Source organism: Ammodytes marinus, assembly GCF_949987685.1.
Source record: "Ammodytes marinus genome assembly, chromosome: 10".
NCBI lineage: Eukaryota > Metazoa > Chordata > Actinopteri > Uranoscopiformes > Ammodytidae > Ammodytes > Ammodytes marinus.
Genome location: NC_137214.1, coordinates 15335730 through 15356327, shown reverse-complemented (window position 1 = coordinate 15356327; position 20598 = coordinate 15335730). Strand labels below are relative to the sequence as shown.

Here is a 20598-nt window from a genome sequence, read left to right as displayed (position 1 = left end):
TAGTTACTGGACTAATGGGAATCCTGCAGCGCACAGGTCGGTTCTAAGTGCCTCTGAAGCCTCTTGTTCATTTGCAGATGGGAAGACTGACACCTTGTGGTTCAAAACTAAACTGCAGCAAAGACAGGTAAGTAGGCACGGTCTGAGGGCATTCAGGATGGTTCACAACCTTAAAGATAATGTGTAGAATTTATATATATATATATATATATATATATATATATATATATATATATATATATATATATATATATACACACACACACACACACATTTTATTTATTTATTATTGTATACAGTATATTGCCTATCATCCTTTTTATCTTGTGACCCCTGTATCCCAACACAATTTTGGGAACCACTGGTTTATGGTATAGTTTCAAGGCATGTTGTTTCTGTTGACGAAAATGTTGTCAACCAATTCAAAGCTTTAACCTTCTTCAGCTGAGTTAGTGTATTACCATGAGGCACAATAAAGCCCAATTATAAACATCAGCAATATTCTTCTCAGTCCTCAAAATAACTTTTCTCTGTTTTGATAGTGAATGGCTGTGGTGTGGTGTGTTGTGTTTGATAATAATAATAATGGATTGGATTTATATAGCGCTTTTCTAGGCACTCAAAGCGCTCTACAGGGTTCCAGGTTCCATTCATTCACAGGTGGCGGAAGCGTGGCTGCCATTCAGCGCCTAAAGCCCCTCCGACCACCACAAACATACAGAAGTCATACACATTCACACAAGGCAAGTCAGGTGAAGGACACAACAACCATGACATAAGTGGCAGGGCGGGAATCGAACCGCCAACCCTTCGATCAGTGGCCAACCCGCTCTACCACCTGAGCTACAGTCGCCCCAGGCGACTTAGGGACTGACCTGTGGTCAGTGAGGATACACACAGCTGAAGGGTGGCTGGAACAGTAAGCCATGTACACAGTCTTGATCTGCCCCATCAGGTTCAAGTAGCAGCCGGCCACTCGCTGCTGGCCCTCAGACACTCTGCAAAGACAGACAGACAGACACGAGGTTACAGAAGTAAAAAGAGTGAAGAATGGTTTGATATAAACCAGGGAGATGCAATGAAAAAGAGAAATATCTGTATTCCACGTGTATGTAAATTTAATCCTGACAAAGACATTTTCACTGACAGATAATAAGGCTGTCACTGCTGTTCTGAAACCTCGCACAGTAAAGGTCTTTGAGTAAAGGTCTTAACAGAGCACAAAAAAAAAAGATCTATTTCATATAAATTGTGATCTAAAGGCATTAGGGATTAGGGATTGTTTTACAGAACAAGCACAGAAGGGTGCACACTGGGGCAAACATTGCTCGCCACTGAGGTTGTTATAATAAAAGTTAACTATAACTGACCAAACTTTTTAAGGTTTTTATGTCCTACTGTCCTACACCACTTACTTGGTGCACTCCTCTAAAGCCACACACAGTCCCTGCTGGAAGGTGAGTATCTCCTCCAAGTTTCCACACAGGGTGCAGCTGTCGGCACTGCTCAGCCTGCATAAAACACAAATTTTGCACAATGAAAGTACAACAAGTATTCACTTCAATTACAATTTCAGTAAATACAAGAAAATTCACTTATTTCTGAAAAGCTTAAACATCATATGTAATTGCATATGTTCGTATGTTAACAAGTGAGATTTCTGTGATATCCCAATGTGCATTAATTAAGTGATGTCTTATGCCAATTAACGGATCAGTCAAATCTCCTTGTCATTGCTCTTACTTGTCGCTGGCTTGAAGGGGTCGTAGATAAGAACTAAGCACGGTTTGTAGTTCTTTGGTAAACTCCCGCTCATGTTCCAAGATGTCCTGTACCACCTGCAAAAGCAAGCACATCCAGCAGAATGGTTAATGTCGGCAGATTCCAAAAAAGGACACATTTTCCACAAAGTAAAACTCTTTTAGGTGAAAGTGATGTATAAATCAGGAATATGTCGATGATAGTGGTTATTTCTCTCACTCATACTTCAGCAGTTATTTGGGGAGGTTTAGGTCACTTAAAAATGACAAATACTTGAAATGAAGAAAAAACTAAGATGACATGCAGAGACACCGAAAACAAAAGCAACGTTTAGATTATTTAAAGTATGAGTTATAAGCTTTTTTTTGGTTTAAATCATATTTCCCCCCCAAAAAACAAGATAGCAGATAACAATGGCAAATTAATTTTAAATGTATGAATACCTGATTTAAGTGTTATTTGGATCTGGATAAAACGTTGTTTTTTTTGTGTAGGTGAAATGACAAGGAATATAAGTTTTCACCGGCCCCGAATAATTTGGACTCACCACACTGTAGTAGTTCTTGGTCAGCTGAGTTCCTTTAGGAGACACTGGCTTATCTGCATAGGAGATAGGTACATGATTACATAGCTCCCCAGAACTAATTCAAAATAATCATCAAAAAAAAACATACTAAATATCCAGAACCATCTCAGGAATCAGTTTAGTGTGCTTTATATATAAACTTAACATAATTGCACTTCCAATATAAGGTGTTAAATACAAATTACTATGAAACTAGAGCAGGAAATACATTTTGTATACGATACAATGTTTTTAAAAGGTGCACTATGTAATTTTGGGTGTGTCAGAAAACTGAACATTTTCTTAGGTATATGCGTATAGCTTAAAACAGACTTTCCTCACAGGAAAATCGGATCCCTGGAACACTAATGTTTCACTGTTGTCACAGCAGCAGGGCCCACAGTTTTGTTTACCAACATATTCTAGTCTTAAATTTGTTTCCAGGTTTCTCAAAATAACTTAGTTTTGATTTATGATGTTAGAATTATTCAATACTAAGAATTACATGTAGACTAAATATGTTTTATTAACTAACTGCAGGCTCTGTAAATATAAACAAATCCCCTTCTGCATAGCGCACCTTTAATAGACTCCTTTCTAAAAAGTGAAATAACCAATTCAGGATTGTGTGACTGTGCGTCGCAACTCACCGCAGGGTTTGATCTCCCGGACGTAGTTGCTAGGGAACCAGCCCGTCTTGCCGTTGAGCGCGCCCTCCCACCAGCCTCCGTCCTCCTGCCGCGTCACTAGGATCATGTCCCCTTTATCAAAGGACAGCTCGTCCTCATTGTTCTGCTTGAAGTTGAAGCGGGCCTTCACCAACTGCTGCCCACCTCCACCGTTCTCAGACATCTCCTGTTAAAGAGGGGGCATCAACACAAACGCATACCTCATCATGGGATGAAATCAACAAAAATACAGCATGTGAATGTATGGGGAATTGAAAAAAATAAAAGCACATTTTGCGTTGATATTTGGCAAAACGGCTTTTCTGTGAAGATGTTTTTCAGCTTCTCTTTATAGACAGTATCTATTTCTTCACTCTGAGGGGATGCAATGCGTCCTCATTTGGGGTAGACAACTACTACATGGTGTGACGAAAGATCCCAACTTCAGATTATGTGCCAAATATAAATGGGTGAACCAGTTTCAAGCAATTTAATATGTGCACATAGTACAGATAGTAACTACATATCATATACGCTGATGAGAGCATACCACAGGTTTGGATTGTCTACGCAGAGAGCCTTTGGATTTGGAGAGTGTGTGTGAAGACGAGGAATGACTAGGCGAGTGGGCTCCGGACTGGGGACATGACCTCTCAGCAGCACAGTCTATGGACAGACAGAGCAGTAGATTTCGGTTACATTGAAGTTTGAACTTGTGACTTACTGGTATTGCTCTCATCGGGTGAATACATGTGAGTACTATGGTCCATTGCTCTGCACAGCCCCCCAGGACAGTGCACACAAAAACATACACAATTACTGATTGAAAAAAAAAGAAAAGGCACAAGGCTCCACATTAAAATAAAGCACCTGTATAAAGAAAGGCAACATGTAGTCCCAATATTATAGTATAAATGTGTCAGCATTCACTCAAACAGTCTACGTGTTAGTCCAGCAAATATGTTTAATCGGACTAATTGACACATATTGAACAACATTTTGTCCAACCCCGTCTCTTATCCGAAGTGCAGCGGTGACTTCAAAAACCTGATTTATGTGACCCAACCCTTTACATTGAGCCACTGCAGCAGAGAAACAAGTGATTTAGGGTCAGTACCTGCCAGCTGCCGTGCAGAGTGTGTGCAGTCGTGGAGATGCACTGACAGAGGTATCAATTTTGTTGCCAGCAGTCACTTGAAAAGTGACACATGGCAAACCCTGCAGTCTCTTACGGGCTAACAAGCAGAAAGCCCCTCATTGAAGGCTACCTATCAGATGCCAAGTGGATGCTAGCCAGGTCTACCGTCTAATCCGTTTGCCAATTACAGTAGAATAAAAAGAAAAATAAGAGTGCACTATAACCCTCAGGAATCTATATAGTTCAGGTCCAATAAGCAGATCAACTCAGAGGCTATACTATTGACATAATGCTTTGGTGCACTCTCACTGACAAGTATTAGAATGTGTTTTCATCAGCAGATCAACTCAATAATACAGTATGTAAGGTATGTCAAAATGGAAAATGATTTGAGATTCCATAGCGATACTGACGTCAGGGAGGCCCAACTCATTTGATGAAAATGACACCCCTCGGCAGTGGGACAGTCACAATCCACACAGAGAAGCCTCTCAAGCCACCTAATCACTGTATGGTTACAACTATTTTCAGAAGGATTTACCCTAAACAAACATAGATGCTTAGCAAAGAAACGCACAAGGCGGGAGCAAAGCTAGGCTTGGATCAGGAGGATCATCATGAGCACGGCCATACCCACAATTGATGTCACCGAGGTCCGGACATTGCTATTTTCTTCCAATGTGTATATAGTAAAAGTTTTGAAATATTTGCCTTTGGTGGGGCAAATAAAGTGTTTAATGCAAGCATTATCGACCCGCTCATCTGACCACCATCAGTGCTTGTGTGTGGGTTGTAAAAGCTAACGTTAATTCCATCCATACATCGGTAGACTGGTAAACTCTCCAGAGTTGAAATTATTTTATTTCCATTCATGCTTTCCGGAACTTATTTGAGAAGTATTTTATTTATTAGAGAACATTGGTGTTTGCAGCAGTATTTACTTTTTATACAAAAACAGACCTCTAAGCTGCAATTGTAGATATTACTGCATTTGCACTTTTATTTGAGAATAATTTTGTGTATCTGAGAACTTGCAGCAGTATTCTTTTTATATGTTTAACCGTACCACATATAACCAAACCGTGAATTAAAAAACCAAGGTACGTACCGTACAGTGACTTTTGAGTACCGTTACATCCCTAGTAATTATATGGAATTCATATTCAAAATAAGGTACCCCTACATATTTTCATTGCAAGGTTATTTTAGAGGAGACCAGTAGCTGTTATTAATCTTAACAATGTAATTACCACAGGTATATACAGACTGGTGACAAATGAAAGGAAAACCAACATAAGGTGTCTTAGCAAGTAAGCTTCTGGGCCACCACTTGCAACCAGAACAGCTTCAGCGCCCCTCGTCTGAACTCTACCAGAGGGATTGGACACCATACACCATTAAGATATTCCCTTATTTGGTGTTTCAATGATGGTAGTGGAGAGGGCTCTCTAACACAATCCTAAATCTCCGCTAGGTATGCAATTGGGTTGATATCTGGTGACTTCAGGCCATAGCATATGATTCACATGGTTTCATTCCAGTTCAGTGACCCCTCACTCCCTACGGATGGTGGCCGTGCAATCCTGGAAGATACCACTCCCATCAGGATAGAGATGTTCTATATCATATGATTGTACTGTTCTCTTGGTGTACGTCACACATGCACTCGCCCACTTGTTGAGAATATGGTGAAGGATGACCGGATTACTTGTTTTCCACATCTCTGTAGAGCAATGCCTGTGGTTTTTTGCACCACTGGAACTTCCAAATGTGCATGCAACTTTGTAATGATGGGTTTATGCACGTGCAACCCTACATTAATATCCCTCTTTATGGACATGTCCTGCACTGACATTCTCAGGCACCTGAGAAAGAGTTGCTCTTCTGCTTTTCCTTACATATCGTATTAATGCAGACACATCATAATCGTCAAATGTGTGCTGTCGACCACAATTTCCACCACTATTTACTGAGTTATTTCCCATACATAGATGTGAAGCTTTTGCTATCTGTGAACCCACAATGAACCCTCTCTTTACTTAGATCTCTTTGCTTTTGCCATCTCCTACAAAATCAGAAACCATTGGAATATATCAATGCAGTGCACACCTGTGGAGGCATCTGCATTCTTTATACTTCTCCACTCATTCATTCAAGATTTTTCCTTTCACCCTTTGGTCACCCGCCTGTTCGTTGGTACGGTCATTTCAGTGGAACCTAAAAGCTCAGTGTAACGACATAAACACATTGCTTATTGTAGTGTGATTATATGGACTTAATGTAAAAAAAATATATAGAATTGCATATCACACATTTTGCATCTGTAAATTTACTATTTGATACACATTTCTATAATTCATACCCCAAAAAAATAAAAAGGAGGTGTATATACTAAATAACACTATAAAATATATTAACTGAATTATGGATAAACAATACAGACACACATAAAATTAACATATTTCGTCATGACTGTATTTCAATGGGGTCTGTAATTTGAGTTTCCCTTTATTTAAACATTTTCAAAATTCATTTTCAGATGTTTCATGGTTATTTTAGTTAATTTTAGATTGTTGTGTTGATACATTTAACCTGATTCCCAAGTATAACAGATTGACAGTCATTTCAAAGCTATTGCTATCCAATACTTGCTTTTCAAATGTCTTTAAAAGTAACTTATTAAGATAAGGGCGATGATATCTTTACCCTTTACCTCCTAGCAAAGTTCAGTTTTTGGACTTGGTATTTCTAGAACTGTTCGTATGGCCCTCATTGTGAGTTCAAACACTGAAACCTTCTATGTGTGTCCATACCAAAGAACTTTTGACTATAATCTACTTCAAATATAGTTCACTTGGGGAGATGAGAGAGCAGCTGCTGGGCATAGCCAGCCTACAAAAGATTTGCATATCAAGCAGAGTCCATCATTGGCAGAGGCTTCTGGTTCACACCTCCCACTGTGGTGCACATTTTCCCTTCATTTAAGTGTACTCAAGAGACTGATCATGCATTAGCAGAGTCAAAACAAGTGTAATGCATTACCATAGAAAGTGTTGCAAACAATTAGCTGATTAACTTATGAGTGAAAAGACAGAAATTAATTTACAACTATAAAGTGGCAATGCCGATACATGTTGCAACTAGCTTCTAAAATTTGAGCATATGGAGCATTTGTCTGTTGTGCATGATTGTAAATTGAATGTGCCATTTTTAGCATTATTCAGATGAAATGAGAATTAGAAGACGTCAACACCTCAGGGTTTCGCAAATGTTAAAGGTCATGTTTATCAATTCATCTGAAATAATCAAAAATAAAATAATAATTTGCTGCAGCTCTAAAATGATGCTTCCTCTTGCTACTGTTATTTAAGAAATTCATTTGGACATACATAGAAATGTCACAAGCATGTTTTCAAATAGCCAGTGATATTATGAATTCAATATAAAGCATGCAGAGATTGGAAGATTGGTCTAAAAAACACTGACTAAATAACTAGAAAGCAGCTGGTTCTGAAGGAGAATGGTATTACCTCTCCATTGCCCCCTAGAACAAATAGTAAAGCAATTAGCCCAAAACTGCCGTGGGGATGCTGCACTGCGAATCACTTACTAAAGAATGCACTTGGGAAGTATGTGTGTCTTAAAGTGATACACTCAGTCACATTATAATGTTTGCTTCATTCATCGTTACCGCAATCTTAAAAAACAAACAAAAGAGGTTATTATTCATTCAGTGTGTGTATCAAGCTAAGGATGCGCATGAGTAAATATTGCACCCAGCATGACCCAAACACACACACTGCCATGCAAGCTGCCCATGAGTAGCACACTCACAATCATGATTTAGAATGGCTGGGCCTTGTATGTATGAACCATTACAAAGACGAGCATCATGGCATACACACAAGGCAAAAATTTAAAGCATGTCATTTTTTGACATTGTCTTAGCTTGTTCATTGGAATTTTTGCATCATGTGACAGAGGAGGAATGAACAATGAAGAAGCATTTTGTGCAGCACTGTGCATGATTTTCTTGATCAGGACATTGTAATGTAAGGACACGTACTAATACTCGCTGCTATTTGATTATTTGCTTTCACTATATAATTAACAAGTCTGTAATGCCAGACAACTTGAGGTACAAAGAGAGAACGCAAAACTCTTACCTTGTGTGGCAAAGTTGACCGCCAGCAAGGTGGTCAGTACCTTGCCAAAATTTTCGCCAGTGTACAAGCACTCTGGTTCAAACCCCTGGATGGAAGAGGAACAGAGAAGACGCTATTAGACCTCAAAAAAAAAATTTGTACAAGCTGGAATCCATCTTATTTTTACTGATGGCTCCGACCTGAGGAGTTATGCTTGCTAAGTGCACAGAGACAGTGGTGTACACTCATTCCAGGCTGCAGCACAGAAAATTGGGAGACACCGAGCACACACACACACACACACACACACACACACACACACACACACACACACACACACACACACACACACACACACACACACACACACACACACACACACACACACACACACACACACACACACACACACACACACACACACACACACACACACACACACACACACACACACACACACACACACACACACACACACACACGGGTGTATAAGCCTATAGCGAGACAGAGATAAAAACCATCATGTTGAGTGTGACCCATATTCTGTGACTTAGTGGTTTTAATTTAAAAAAAAAAGACAATTGCAATAGCTCATTTGAGATTCGCCGTGCACTTGCACACACACATAGATGCTCACACACCCCCACACAATGCTTGTTCACTCTGTCTTGGACAGCTATCTTCTTTCCTCCAGCAGGTAAGGTTTCACATTTTAAATAAAACATCATAAATATAGAGTTTGAGTAGTACAGCCATGGCCATGAGGAGTTGTGTGTAAAATGCAAGTGTGACCACATAACAACCGTGTTGCGTGGGGTCAGCCTTAGGGTATTCATGACTACCCACGTCTTACTCAGCTTGCTTTTCTTTACGTTAAAAAGAGATTAAGAGCAAAAACACACTTACCTCTTTGTGCATAGTGATTTTTGACCACTTGAAAATAGGAAATACTGGAAACCCCCATTTGCAATCATTTAAATGTCTTTTGCAGAACAGCATTGACCTTGATCAGCAATAACTGATCTCAATACTGACAGTTTTGAGATTTGGACTAGCGGTTAGGGCCAGTAGTTTTTAATGAGACGCAATAATGAATTTGTTGTCCCTCAGAATAGCTGCAGTAGTGTCTTAAATCTGAGAAAATATCTGATAATAACCGTCTCAAATTAGATTAGAAAAAAAAGCACAAAAAACAGAGGCCTTGAGCCGTAATTGGTGCTTCCTCTTTCTGCATCTCAGGGCAGAAGTGAAAGCAGTATGACTGCTCTCTTTGTGCAGTCAAGGGGAAAACAAGTACTATTTCATGTGGCAAAAAAAGAGAAAAAGTTCTTTAACCATGATGATGGCATCACTGACCAAAGGATGGGTAGGGCCCTGGCCGGTACATTTGACAGTAGCTCTGCAAAAACTGCTGCCCACGAGCTTCTGGCTGGCCACAGAAGCTCTAATTATGGGGCTACTGCAGAGTTGCTGGTAAAAGCAAAAGGCGACCTCCCAGACATAACAAGCCAGCTGGGAAGAACTATTGAACCACTTGACTTTGCAGTGACTCAATTAGCTGGTTAAAAAAAAAACACATGATGTGATTCAAAGCCACAAAAGATTATTTATAAAACTGCAGGAGGAGAAATTGCCGAAGTCCACAGTGGCAGTCACTAACGGGCTGGTACAGACAGAGAAATCTCCCAACATCTGAAAATGATTTGTCCCTTTTCAATATTAATTCATATTAGCAACACAGTCCTCCTGCAGTGTTTGCCTTCAGGTTTTTTTTAACCTGCAGAGGCAACAAAATGCTACTGCAGCATAAAAGAGAGAGGGAATTTAAAGGAAGTAAATGCTGTTTAAAACTTATTTGTGTCTATTTCAAAACTGTGGCCCCAGCCATGAGGGCCAAAAGTCCCCTTCCTCTCTCTGGTCAGTGGCAGTGATTGACTGCATGGACGGGTGAGGAAAGGCAGCATGGTGAGTACTGAGCTGATCACAACACAAGCAAGAGTGAGGTTAACTACAACTCTACTCCTGAAACTGCAGAGAGCTGATTAGAATATAATCAAAGAAAAAGGGTCAGGCTATGTCACAACACCACATTGGAAACTTGACAGATAGACAGACAGAGAGAGAGAGAGAGAGAGAGAGAGAGCAACTTACCTCCACTTTCAAGGAGGAGCATCCTCTTAAAAACTCCTTGATGTTGGTAAGGCAGTCGGCTTCAGTTCTCGGATCCTGGCAATACTGAGCACACACACACGAGACAAATAAATACACACATACTACTATAGCTCGGCTTAGTATGGCAGATGGACATCTGACACAAGCACGTATCTAACACCGTTGCCACTGCTGTCATTTCAGTGCGAACACAAAAGCCCAGAAAGTAACACCGCTCGTAGCAATGCGACTGCGGTAACCGACAGATGACCAAATAAGTGTGGATTCTTCCCAGCGTCTCCTTCATGCACACATAACCATTTAACAACCATATAAACGTCAAAGTAGCCAGATTTAAACCAAACATCCGCTCACTTTTCTTACTTTCAAAATAAAATTCCTATTTACGGAAAGGTTAGCAAAATAATGTTTACGGAAACGTTTGTTTTCCTGCTGCCTGTAACCAAAGTCAAGACCGCTCTTTTGAGAGCAATGTGTCAAAAACTAAACAATGACAGCAAAAAAACTGGACAGGAAAGTAAATAATACAAAAGAGAAGTTACTAGTTCCGGTTTTATGCTAGTCGGCTAGCCGAGCATTTTCAAGAGGAAGTGACGAACTGTCTTTGCAACTGTTGTTTATCATTATCAACTTTGTCATCTCATAACCAAGCGGAGCGAGGTGATTAACGTTGATTCGTCACGTCAGAATAAAAAGTTGGTTGTATCTGTGTTCGTCGTGGACAGGGCTGCTCTGCTCGGAACGTGTCCAAAGCTTCATGTGCACTCTTCCTACTCAATCACTCCTGTTTTTATGGGTGTTCATCATGGTGTTCACACCGACTCAGTCACATCAAGAATGCGGAACATTTTCCTCGCTTCACAGGAAACCACATCTTGAAATCTGAAAACTCATCATCAAATGCTGCTCAATTTTGCTGTGTCTCGTACAAAATCAAAAACAGGCGTCTTTTTAAACAAAGTTAACGGCGCGCGTGCTTCGAGCAACACAAAATGATAGGCCTGCTGCTGCTGGAACAAGTTCTTGTGTTAGGACCGTTTTGATCATAACCCCTCCCTTCCTTTCAACTGCAGTCGCCGATCATTAGGAATGTGTTGACTTAAGTTCACTCAAATCAACAACTCACCTTGGGAGTGAAGCCAGGTATGAGCCGCTCCGTGAGCTTGCACAGGACAACCCCATCCTTCAACGATGTTTTCAAAAACTCCTCCGGGTCCGCTATGTTCTTTTTAGGCGAGCTGAGCACACCCAGTGATATCAACCACGTTACTGTCTGCTCTTCTGGATTCATAGCTACGCAAAATGATCATTACCTAAGCATGCATTGCTTAAAAATAAAACATTTAAGAAACGGGCGGCCTGTTCCGTATCAATATGCAACTCACATCCGCACTTCTGCCAAAGTTAAAAAAAAAAAAAAAGGCGGTGGGGGGAAGGACGACGCTGTTTCTATAAGCAAAACTGATGATCACCCCTACTGGCAAATAGGCACCTCAACAATAGACAGGAAGGTTCTTTCTGTCAGAATATATACGTTTAACTTCCAGTAGGTTTAAGGATCGTGAGACGCCACTAGGAAACTGATCTGTTATATTCAGCAGCATGTTTTACTACAATTGGAATTACTGTGTGATCAGCAGGCCTGATATCTCACCTCATTTTCACAAGCAAGGGCTGTTTTGTGATGAAACAGTTGATATGCATTGTATCTACCTTAATAATCGATATAGTATGAAGATTTCTGACGGCAATAAATGCTTTGGCTATTGCCATGTCAACCTCTAGGAAATGATCAGATTGATCCATATATCTCTGATTAAATAATGAATTCAATCTACTTGTGAACACACAAATCACAATGGAGGTATATACAAGTGTTTACTAACTTGTTACAATAATTACTCAATGGAGAATTAGGCTGATAGCATTTATTTTTTTCATTGCAAGTGAAAAAGCAGTGACCACAAAAGCAATTTTTAAAGTCTTTATTGAAAATACCAGGAACTCTGAATTTGAGCAAATCCTCAGCCTGTGTTCTTCCCACTCTCTCAACGCGCATTTCCACTTGAAGCTGCAACCAGCATTCCCTATCGAAGCCTGCGCCGGCATCTGAAAGAAATTTCTCAATTTAGAACACCAAAAATAATATTTTGCAAACAACTTTTTTTTTTCCAATTGTCCTCAGTCCTTCCCTATCATACTACCAAGTGTAACAGTATGCATTAGTCTAGTGGACTTACCTGCACTGGTGCAGTGTGGTTTTATTTTGTCCAAAGACTTCAGGACACAATTCAGGTAAATAGCAAGGACATTTGCTTTGGAGAGATGATCATCCTGCAACAAAAAAAATTCTATTAACACGTCGTCTTTCTCTTTATCATGTAATAATCATTAAACATCTGAGAATTATTTTGCAGTCCTTGGTCCGACAGTGAATTCACTTCAGGAGTTGTTTCCAGTTTTGCAGTTAGGATGCTGGTGTTCTTCCAGAGGTCTCCATTCTTTGAATTGTCATGCTTGTGGAAAATGTTTTCATACTGAGAAAATGGCTTACTTTCAAATTGGCTTTTAGTGTTTAGCAAATAAAAAAAAAACTATAGTCTTTATAATTACGTAGACTTCTCTACCAATTGTAAAAAAATAAATAACTGTTGCTATCATTTTATTAATGGTTGGCGATGGTTAGGCAAAAAGGATAATCGTTTTGAAGGCTGTTGGCAAAATGGACATTTAACTTTTTTTGCTGCGAAGGGACGAAACTTCCTGGGATGTTTTGGCACTTGTGACTTTTGACAATTATCGCTGATGAAAAAGGACTAATATGAATAAGGGACAGACACTCAGTTGGTCTCCTTTTTTCTTTTCGTTCTCAGAGGGAAAAGTTGTCTTGAATATCACCCTTTGAGGGGAGTGTGCAATACAGGACAGAAACTCATTTACAGATGAGAAACAAAAGAGGTTTGCATTGCTTACCAGCAGTTGACTACCAGTCGAGTTGCATTTGGTTGTTGTTGCCTTTGGTTTTGTCGTTGCATGCCATCAATTGGCTCTAGGGTGATGGATCCATTTCCAAGGAAACTACATTGGAACATTTTGACAGTGACATTTGCCTAACCCTTGAAAACAGCAGCGTCCAGTTGATGGCACATTTGTGTTAAGAATGAACTCAAGTAACTCGACTATTTATGTAGCACGAGAAGAGATTCACTTACGCTTGAATAGAAACTTTGTTAAAAAGGAGATCATGTTGTCACTCAACATTCATGTTACGGTCTCTGGTCTCGTTTTGAAAATCGATGAGCAGTGGTCAAGGTACAACTAAAAGCTTTATTAGAGTAGGAAAGCCAGACGTATAGGGCATTGCAGATTCCAATAGCACTGAATGTACAAAAACTATCACTCACTTGGTAACTGTACTGTTACATGAGCAAGAAAAATACAAAAAAAAAAATGTACACATAAAAAAACTGGGAAAGTCAAGATACAGTTAAAGCTAAGCTTAATACTCCACAGATTTAGACAATGAAAGTTTGTCTTGTTAGATTTCTTCCAAAACACTTGTTAATTGTGCACGAAGACTAACGTTTGCTTTAATATGATTTCCAAGTCCAGTTCAGTATCTGCTGCGAGCCATTCCTCTATCGGGTCGATTGCCACCACGGCCACCACGCGGCCCTCCACGGCTTGAGCTGCTGTATGAATCACGAGGAGGGTAGCCTCTCTCGACAGGGGGAGCCGGGCCCCTCTCCTGCCTGGCCATACGCTCACCACGGGGTGGATATGGCTCACTCCGACTGCTGGGGTAACTGTCACGACTGCCATAGCCATCTCGGGAGCTGCTGCCATAGTCATCGTATCGACTGCTTCCACTGCTCCCACCATAGGATGGTGGGGGGCCCCTTGAGGGTGGGGCGCTGCGAGAGTTACCTGCAGGGTCAATGGGTCATGTAATTGGCAAGATTCCATTTATACATTTTTTGCACCAGCAAGTGCTAATTTTTTTGCCAATAGAATTCATTCAGTGACAATTAAGTTTAATGGACGACATGTTTAAATGTCCCATTGTGTTATCGAGCTTAGGTTTAACACGGATATTTAGTTGATATGGGCAGTTACATATCCAAGAACAGGGAATACATGGGCAGTTTTATCCATTTCAGCATGCCATTGATTTGAGTAGCCATTTCCTTTTTGGAGGTCCAAGTGTTAGAACTGCAGGTAAGGACGAGGTTGTCAGTCGTCTTGGTGGTTTTTTGAACGTTACTCCTTGAGGGCGTGCGTTGCTAGGTAACATAATGAGTGGTCAACGGATGTGTCCGAAGACTTTTTGGGTTTCTTATGGTTGCAAACTTTCAGAGACCCGTTAAATATTCTGCATTATTTCTGTATGGTATTGCCTTTGACAGATTTGTTTTTGTTGCTGAATGCAGCAGTAATATCAACTGTGATATGTCGACACAGCTTTTGATTGTAATTTTGTTTTTCCAGTTGAGATGCCAATGGTTATACATTTCCAATAGCCTGAAAATATGCAATTCGGATTGCAGGTCAAGGATGCGGCCAGGTGAAAGACAAAGGTTTAAGGCTGCCTGAAAAGCTGTTCCTTCCTTGGAGAGGAAAAACTGCGGAGTCCTGTGACCGGAGATTGTAGTAGTCAACGCTCTGATTGGGTTGGTTATTTGCCCAGCTCTTCTTTGTGCTTCTTTATTTGTTTTCACTACACTCATGGAGTCATATCTTACCGTAACCATCATACGAGTCTCTGTAGGAGCCACCACTTTGACGGTCTGTATAGCTTCTGGCTTCTCGGCCTCCACCGTAACTATCGCGGTCACTATAGTACAAAAAAATAGTTCAGTTGACCAGGTGACATCCAATCTCAGTTTTAAACCTACATTATTAATCCATTCTCATACCTGTATCCTCTGGACACTGAGCTATATTCATCTCTGGAACTGGGGTATTCTCTGGATGAATAATCTCTGGGAGGAGGTCCATAATCCCTTGAATCTCTGGAATTATAATCCCGACTGGAGTAACTGAATAAACAAAATAGTTAATTGCAGAGCTGTAACCATGATATGTGAATATTATACTTGGCGAGAGGTAAAAAAAAAAAAAAAAAAAAAAAACACAATTTTTAAAATTAATTATTATGGCAAATATATATACAGTGAGTTTGCTTATCTCATGAGAGTAATTTAAATAGCAGCGTTTTATTTTATTACATAATAAAGCAAGAAAATTATAAATTGGGATTCATTCATGCAGTCTTAATATTTCTTTACAAACACTATTTTCATGGTCTTCTTTCTATTAAGTTAGATGTCAGAAACAAACACTCAATATGCTTTCATTTCAACTAAATAAATTCTGCAAACCTACTATAGCCAAACAATTCTACACCACTGTATAAAGTAACATGACATTAAATGTCCTACCTGTCTTTTGAGTTATAATAATCATCTCTTGGTGATGGATAATCATCCCTCCTGGACATGGAGTCTCTGCGTGGAGGGGGTGGACCATAGGGATCCCTGTCCCTTGACATGGGGGCTGGAACACAAAGTAATGACAGAAAATCACTTAATTGCCCTGAGATACCCAACACGATCCTGCCAGCACAATTATATAATTATTGTTGGTACAAATAAATTGAAATATGCCCCCCCCCCCCCCACACACACACACACACTCACATCTCATGGGACCAGATGCAGACCGCTTTGGTGGGGGACCTCCGTTACGTACTGGGGGTCCTCTCTTCATCGGAGGAGGGCCTCTGGATGACATGCTTTTAAAGAAGGGTTCTCCATTCCCTGAATTTTCATAGTAGTCTTTTCACAGACAAGACATTCAAATATTAATACACTAAGCTCAGAGACAGTGAATTATAATATTTTACCATTATTAAAGACACCTTTTAAAAACTCAGCCAACCAAATCCTTAAAATCAACCTCCTCTTTTTACATTCCCATATCATAAAGTTCAAGGACCTGGTTGAATATCAAGTTACACAAATCATGTTCAAAGCAAGAAATAAACTGCTACCAGTTAACATTCAAACACTTTTTTTTGACAGAGGGGGGTTATAATTTGAGGGAACAGTTCAACTTTACGATGCTAGCTGTTCGCACGACTTTAAAATGTCAATGCATTTCAATTGGTGGTGTGAAACTGTGGAATGGTATGAGCACGGAGCTAAAGCAATGTCCAAACATGATTCAGTTAAAAAAAAATTAAAAGAAATGATTTTTACAAGGTACAGGGATGAGGGAGAGATTTAAGAAGGAAAGTATACTAAAAAATTATTAAATTTAAAATAGTAATAATAAAAAATAAATTTAAAAAATTGTATATATTGTATATATATATATATTTAAAGGGTAAATATAGTGCATCATATTGTATGAATATTTGTATTTATATATATATATATATAGATATGTTGATTGTATAGATATGTGGATTGTATACATGTATATATAGATAAGTGGATTGTACAAATATATAGATATATGGATTGTTTAAATGAATATAATGGACATAGATATGTTTGTATAGATGTATGTATGTATATAATGGATATAGATATATGGAGTTGTATTTTTGTATGGATTGTAAATATCATATATAAAATATCAAATATAGTATAACAAATTGTATAGATTTGTAAAAGAGATTATAAGGAACACAGGAAGCTAATATAAATATGAATTATTGAGCTGTGGAAAAGGGGTAGGATTAAATTATTAAGTATATAAATTATACTTCTTCCTACTCCTTTTCAGGCATATCAATTCAATATGTTATTTGTTTATGCTTTTCATTTTGTTTTGTACATTTTGATATGTCTGAAATAAATTCAATCAATCAATCAACAATTTACCTCTGGATGGCGGGCTCCTCATACCACCAGGACCTCCCCGGGAACCACGGGGGCCTCTGGGGGGACCACGACCACGGGAATGCATTGGAGGTCCTCGTCTACCAGCACTTTCAAACTGAGGCTTGGTAGCTTGCTCCACTTTGATAGGCTTGCCATCCAGAGACTATGGCAGAACACGTATGGTTACAACCAATCACAACATTGAGTATGACCAGTAAAAAAGTATAACAAGGCTGATAATATATTTTTTACCTTTCCATTCATCTCACGTGCGGCATCCTTTGCATCACCTGGACTTTCAAAAGTAACAAAAGCGAAGCCTCTTGATTTGTTTGTTTCACGGTCCTTCATCAATAGAACTGAAATAAAGAAATACTAAGTGAGAGGAGCACTTGTGCTTTGGGACAGAGTTAAGAGCAGATGATATATTGTCTGAAAACATTTTAATAACCTTTTCTGCGAAAGTTTTAATTGGACAAATGCATACTCATGACTACCTTCATTGCAGGATGATGTGTCTAAGCCTGTGCATCAGTAGATGTATTGTTAACAATATAAGACTGACTTTAGTTTTCAGTGTCCCTTTTACGGGTCAACGGGTAACCTGCAGCCAGTTGAAACTGCCTTCAACAGTAAACAAGGTCATTTGCAAGAGAAATAGAACATGGGGACTGGACACAAGTAGGAAAATACGCTGGTGAGAGTCGATAGAAGTCACAAAATATGACACTAACATCAGATGAATGAATATCGAAATGTACATTTCCAATTGATTTTAATGTTAATTCACGGTCTCAAAACAAAACGGGGGAGAAGCAAACTTTTGATTCCTCTACAACAATTATAGCTAAATCAAAACACCTGGTATGCACTTCGCAGCGCAAATCTGGAAAAAAAACCGGGAAATTTTAAATGCAACTGAAACAGATGTGCATTTAAACGGTTATTATTAACTTCGTTCTTTCAAATTGCCAACAGTGGCTCTAGACGCACCTTCAACAATCCTGCCGTATTTGCTGAAGTACTGCTCCAAGGCCTTCTCGGTGGTCTCGGTATTCAGTCCACCGATGAAGAGCTTCCCCGGTCGGTCTGCCTCCGCCATGTTGCTAAATTCCTAAGCTGCAACAAAACAAAGGTCGCATAGTCATTCGGACATTCTTAGCATTTGCAAACACATGCATTCGACGCTGTATCTCCCCTCGGTGGTCAGGCATTTCTTTACCTTGCGGTTGAATGCGCAAAATGGCGATAAACGTGCCAGCGGTTGAAGCTAGTTGCTCAGCTGAAGCTAGCTAGCAAGTACTCGCGCTATAAGCGGGGTACCCGAGCTTTACAAAATACAGCACACTATTTTAAAACATTAAAAAAAAACTACAATTTAAGTTATATTAAACAAGTGAGCCCGCAGCCAGATGCTAGCTGACTGCACTGTGTCGTGGCTTTGTGTTTGCGCCTGTGATGAACGGATGAACGACTGTTCTTCTACGCCCTTCTTCCTTTTCGTATTTTAGGGCGGATGGCATTCAGTTTATTGGTGCATTACCGCCACCCTCTGCTACGGAGTGTGAATCACAGTGTGGCACTATAGCCAGACCTACCCTAACCTGAACCCCCAACTTTTTCTCATCATCTGTCTGTGTCCCATACTTCCAACATCTCAAAACTACAATGTCCACTGATTATTCTTCCTGACATCCCTCACATAAATCTGTGAGAGATGTCAGTCTGTTTTCTTAACATTTTTAGTGTTGTGTTTAGTGCACAGTGCCCCAACCACCTTATCAACAAGATAGGTAGCCTATTCCCTCCTGTGTCCACTAACATACCATCATAACTATGAATTAATTCTGTAGCCTATCCAATGTAAATGTTTCCCTTTCAACTCTCTGCCCATTATCCTGCCACACATGCCTATGTTTTACCCTCTCCCAGATTTCAAACTTCACCTCTGCCATACTAGTCTCGCAAAGCCAGACCAAACTACAGCAAGTAGTATATGTTGACAGATGTTATTGTAGTGAAATAATACATAAAATACTAATGTGTTTTCAAACAAATCATACATTTAATTAAAATACACCTTTTTGTATTATTAAATGTTTAAAGTAATATTATATCAGTATTTAATTTTACAATTAAGCAAGGTTGAATGTCCCCAACTGGACCCAGGGACAAACTTGTTGTAGAACAAAAATATTGACTGGTCTACAATTTATTTTTTATAAAGTAATTTTAGTGTAAATGAAGTGTGACAAACATTAAAAATAAGAAATTTGCTTTTGTTTTCATTATATCTGCCAGGGACACAAAAATCACACTTGTTAAAGTGTAACTGCAACCTTTTACTTGTTTTTTGAGATTGAAGCTGAATGTAATCACTATGTTGTTAAGGAACACATATATGCTGGTGTTAATATTGGGGGAAAAATGCAATATGTTAAATAGTGCCATGATGATGTATATCAGTGATTCTTGAGAACCGGGACAAAAGGACGTCTTCCATATGTAACCGCTGTTATGTTTAAAACTAAAAATATTTAAAGTTGTAGATGATATTAGGGATGTGGATGATATTAGGGATATGTCTCTTTAGTGATAGCCAGTGTATGTGTGAGTATGTGAGTTTGTGTGTCTGTGTGTGTATGAGTGTGTGTATGTATTTGTGTATGTCCCTTTACATGTCTATGGGGGTGGGAGGGTTGGGTTCTTCTAATTTTCTTCTCTTGATTTTATTAGCAGTTTTTTTTCTGGATGTTTCTGTTGTTGCTTTTATTCGTTGTAAGGCAATTTGAGCTAGCCTGGTGCTACCAGACCATCGTACTTCATTTAAAATAAAATTTGGCCGGAAGTAGGCGGGCGGGCGGAGCCAGGCTAACTTTGAGCTACTCTTGAGTATGAAAAGCGCAATATAAATAAAAATTGATTGATTGATTGATTGATTAAGAATAGAATGTCTGGAGCACAATTATCCCCTTAAATTTAATTGTATCATTATTATGTCAAATATATGACACTTGTTATCTTCTCACGACGTCCAAAACAGTGTGTCCTCAGAGAAGGTTTCAATCTTTCAAATGCAATAAAACCTATTAAAATGTACTTTAATGGTTAAAAGGAGCTTTTTTCATCAAAAGCAACCCTAAATAATAACAGTTTTTCTACTACACATTCATGTTTTATAAGGATTCTAAGTGGTGGTACTCTGTAAGTCAACACCGTCAGACATTTCATTATGTAAAATGTAATAAAAGCAGGCGAA

At 39.2% G+C, this 20598-nt stretch overlaps 2 protein-coding genes across 3 annotated transcripts in view; both read right to left on the bottom strand.

The window, feature by feature from the left end:
* The window catches only part of arhgef6 (Rac/Cdc42 guanine nucleotide exchange factor (GEF) 6), a 36059-nt gene extending 24223 nt beyond the window's left edge, over positions 1-11836 (bottom strand). For both annotated transcript variants that reach the window (XM_080035506.1, XM_080035507.1), the window contains exons 1-9: positions 11576-11836; positions 10429-10512; positions 8299-8383; positions 3545-3660; positions 2977-3181; positions 2309-2361; positions 1744-1838; positions 1416-1511; positions 876-998 (exon numbers count right to left, since the gene is read on the bottom strand). In XM_080035506.1, coding sequence (XP_079891632.1) covers positions 876-998; positions 1416-1511; positions 1744-1838; positions 2309-2361; positions 2977-3181; positions 3545-3660; positions 8299-8383; positions 10429-10512; positions 11576-11740 — 1022 coding nt within the window. In that variant the 5' untranslated portion in view covers positions 11741-11836. The remainder of the gene's footprint in view (positions 1-875; positions 999-1415; positions 1512-1743; positions 1839-2308; positions 2362-2976; positions 3182-3544; positions 3661-8298; positions 8384-10428; positions 10513-11575) is intronic.
* Positions 11837-13756: 1920 nt separating this feature from the next.
* Positions 13757-18829, bottom strand: rbmx (RNA binding motif protein X-linked). The gene is made up of 9 exons (XM_080035195.1): positions 18562-18829; positions 18333-18458; positions 17592-17698; positions 17340-17502; positions 16149-16286; positions 15891-16005; positions 15366-15488; positions 15192-15283; positions 13757-14376 (listed from the first exon to the last, which is right to left on the bottom strand). Exons 2-9 carry the CDS (start codon positions 18439-18441, stop codon positions 14063-14065), a joined length of 1161 nt encoding a protein of 386 aa, XP_079891321.1. The 5' UTR covers positions 18442-18458; positions 18562-18829; the 3' UTR covers positions 13757-14062.
* Between the last annotated feature and the right edge of the window lie 1769 nt (positions 18830-20598).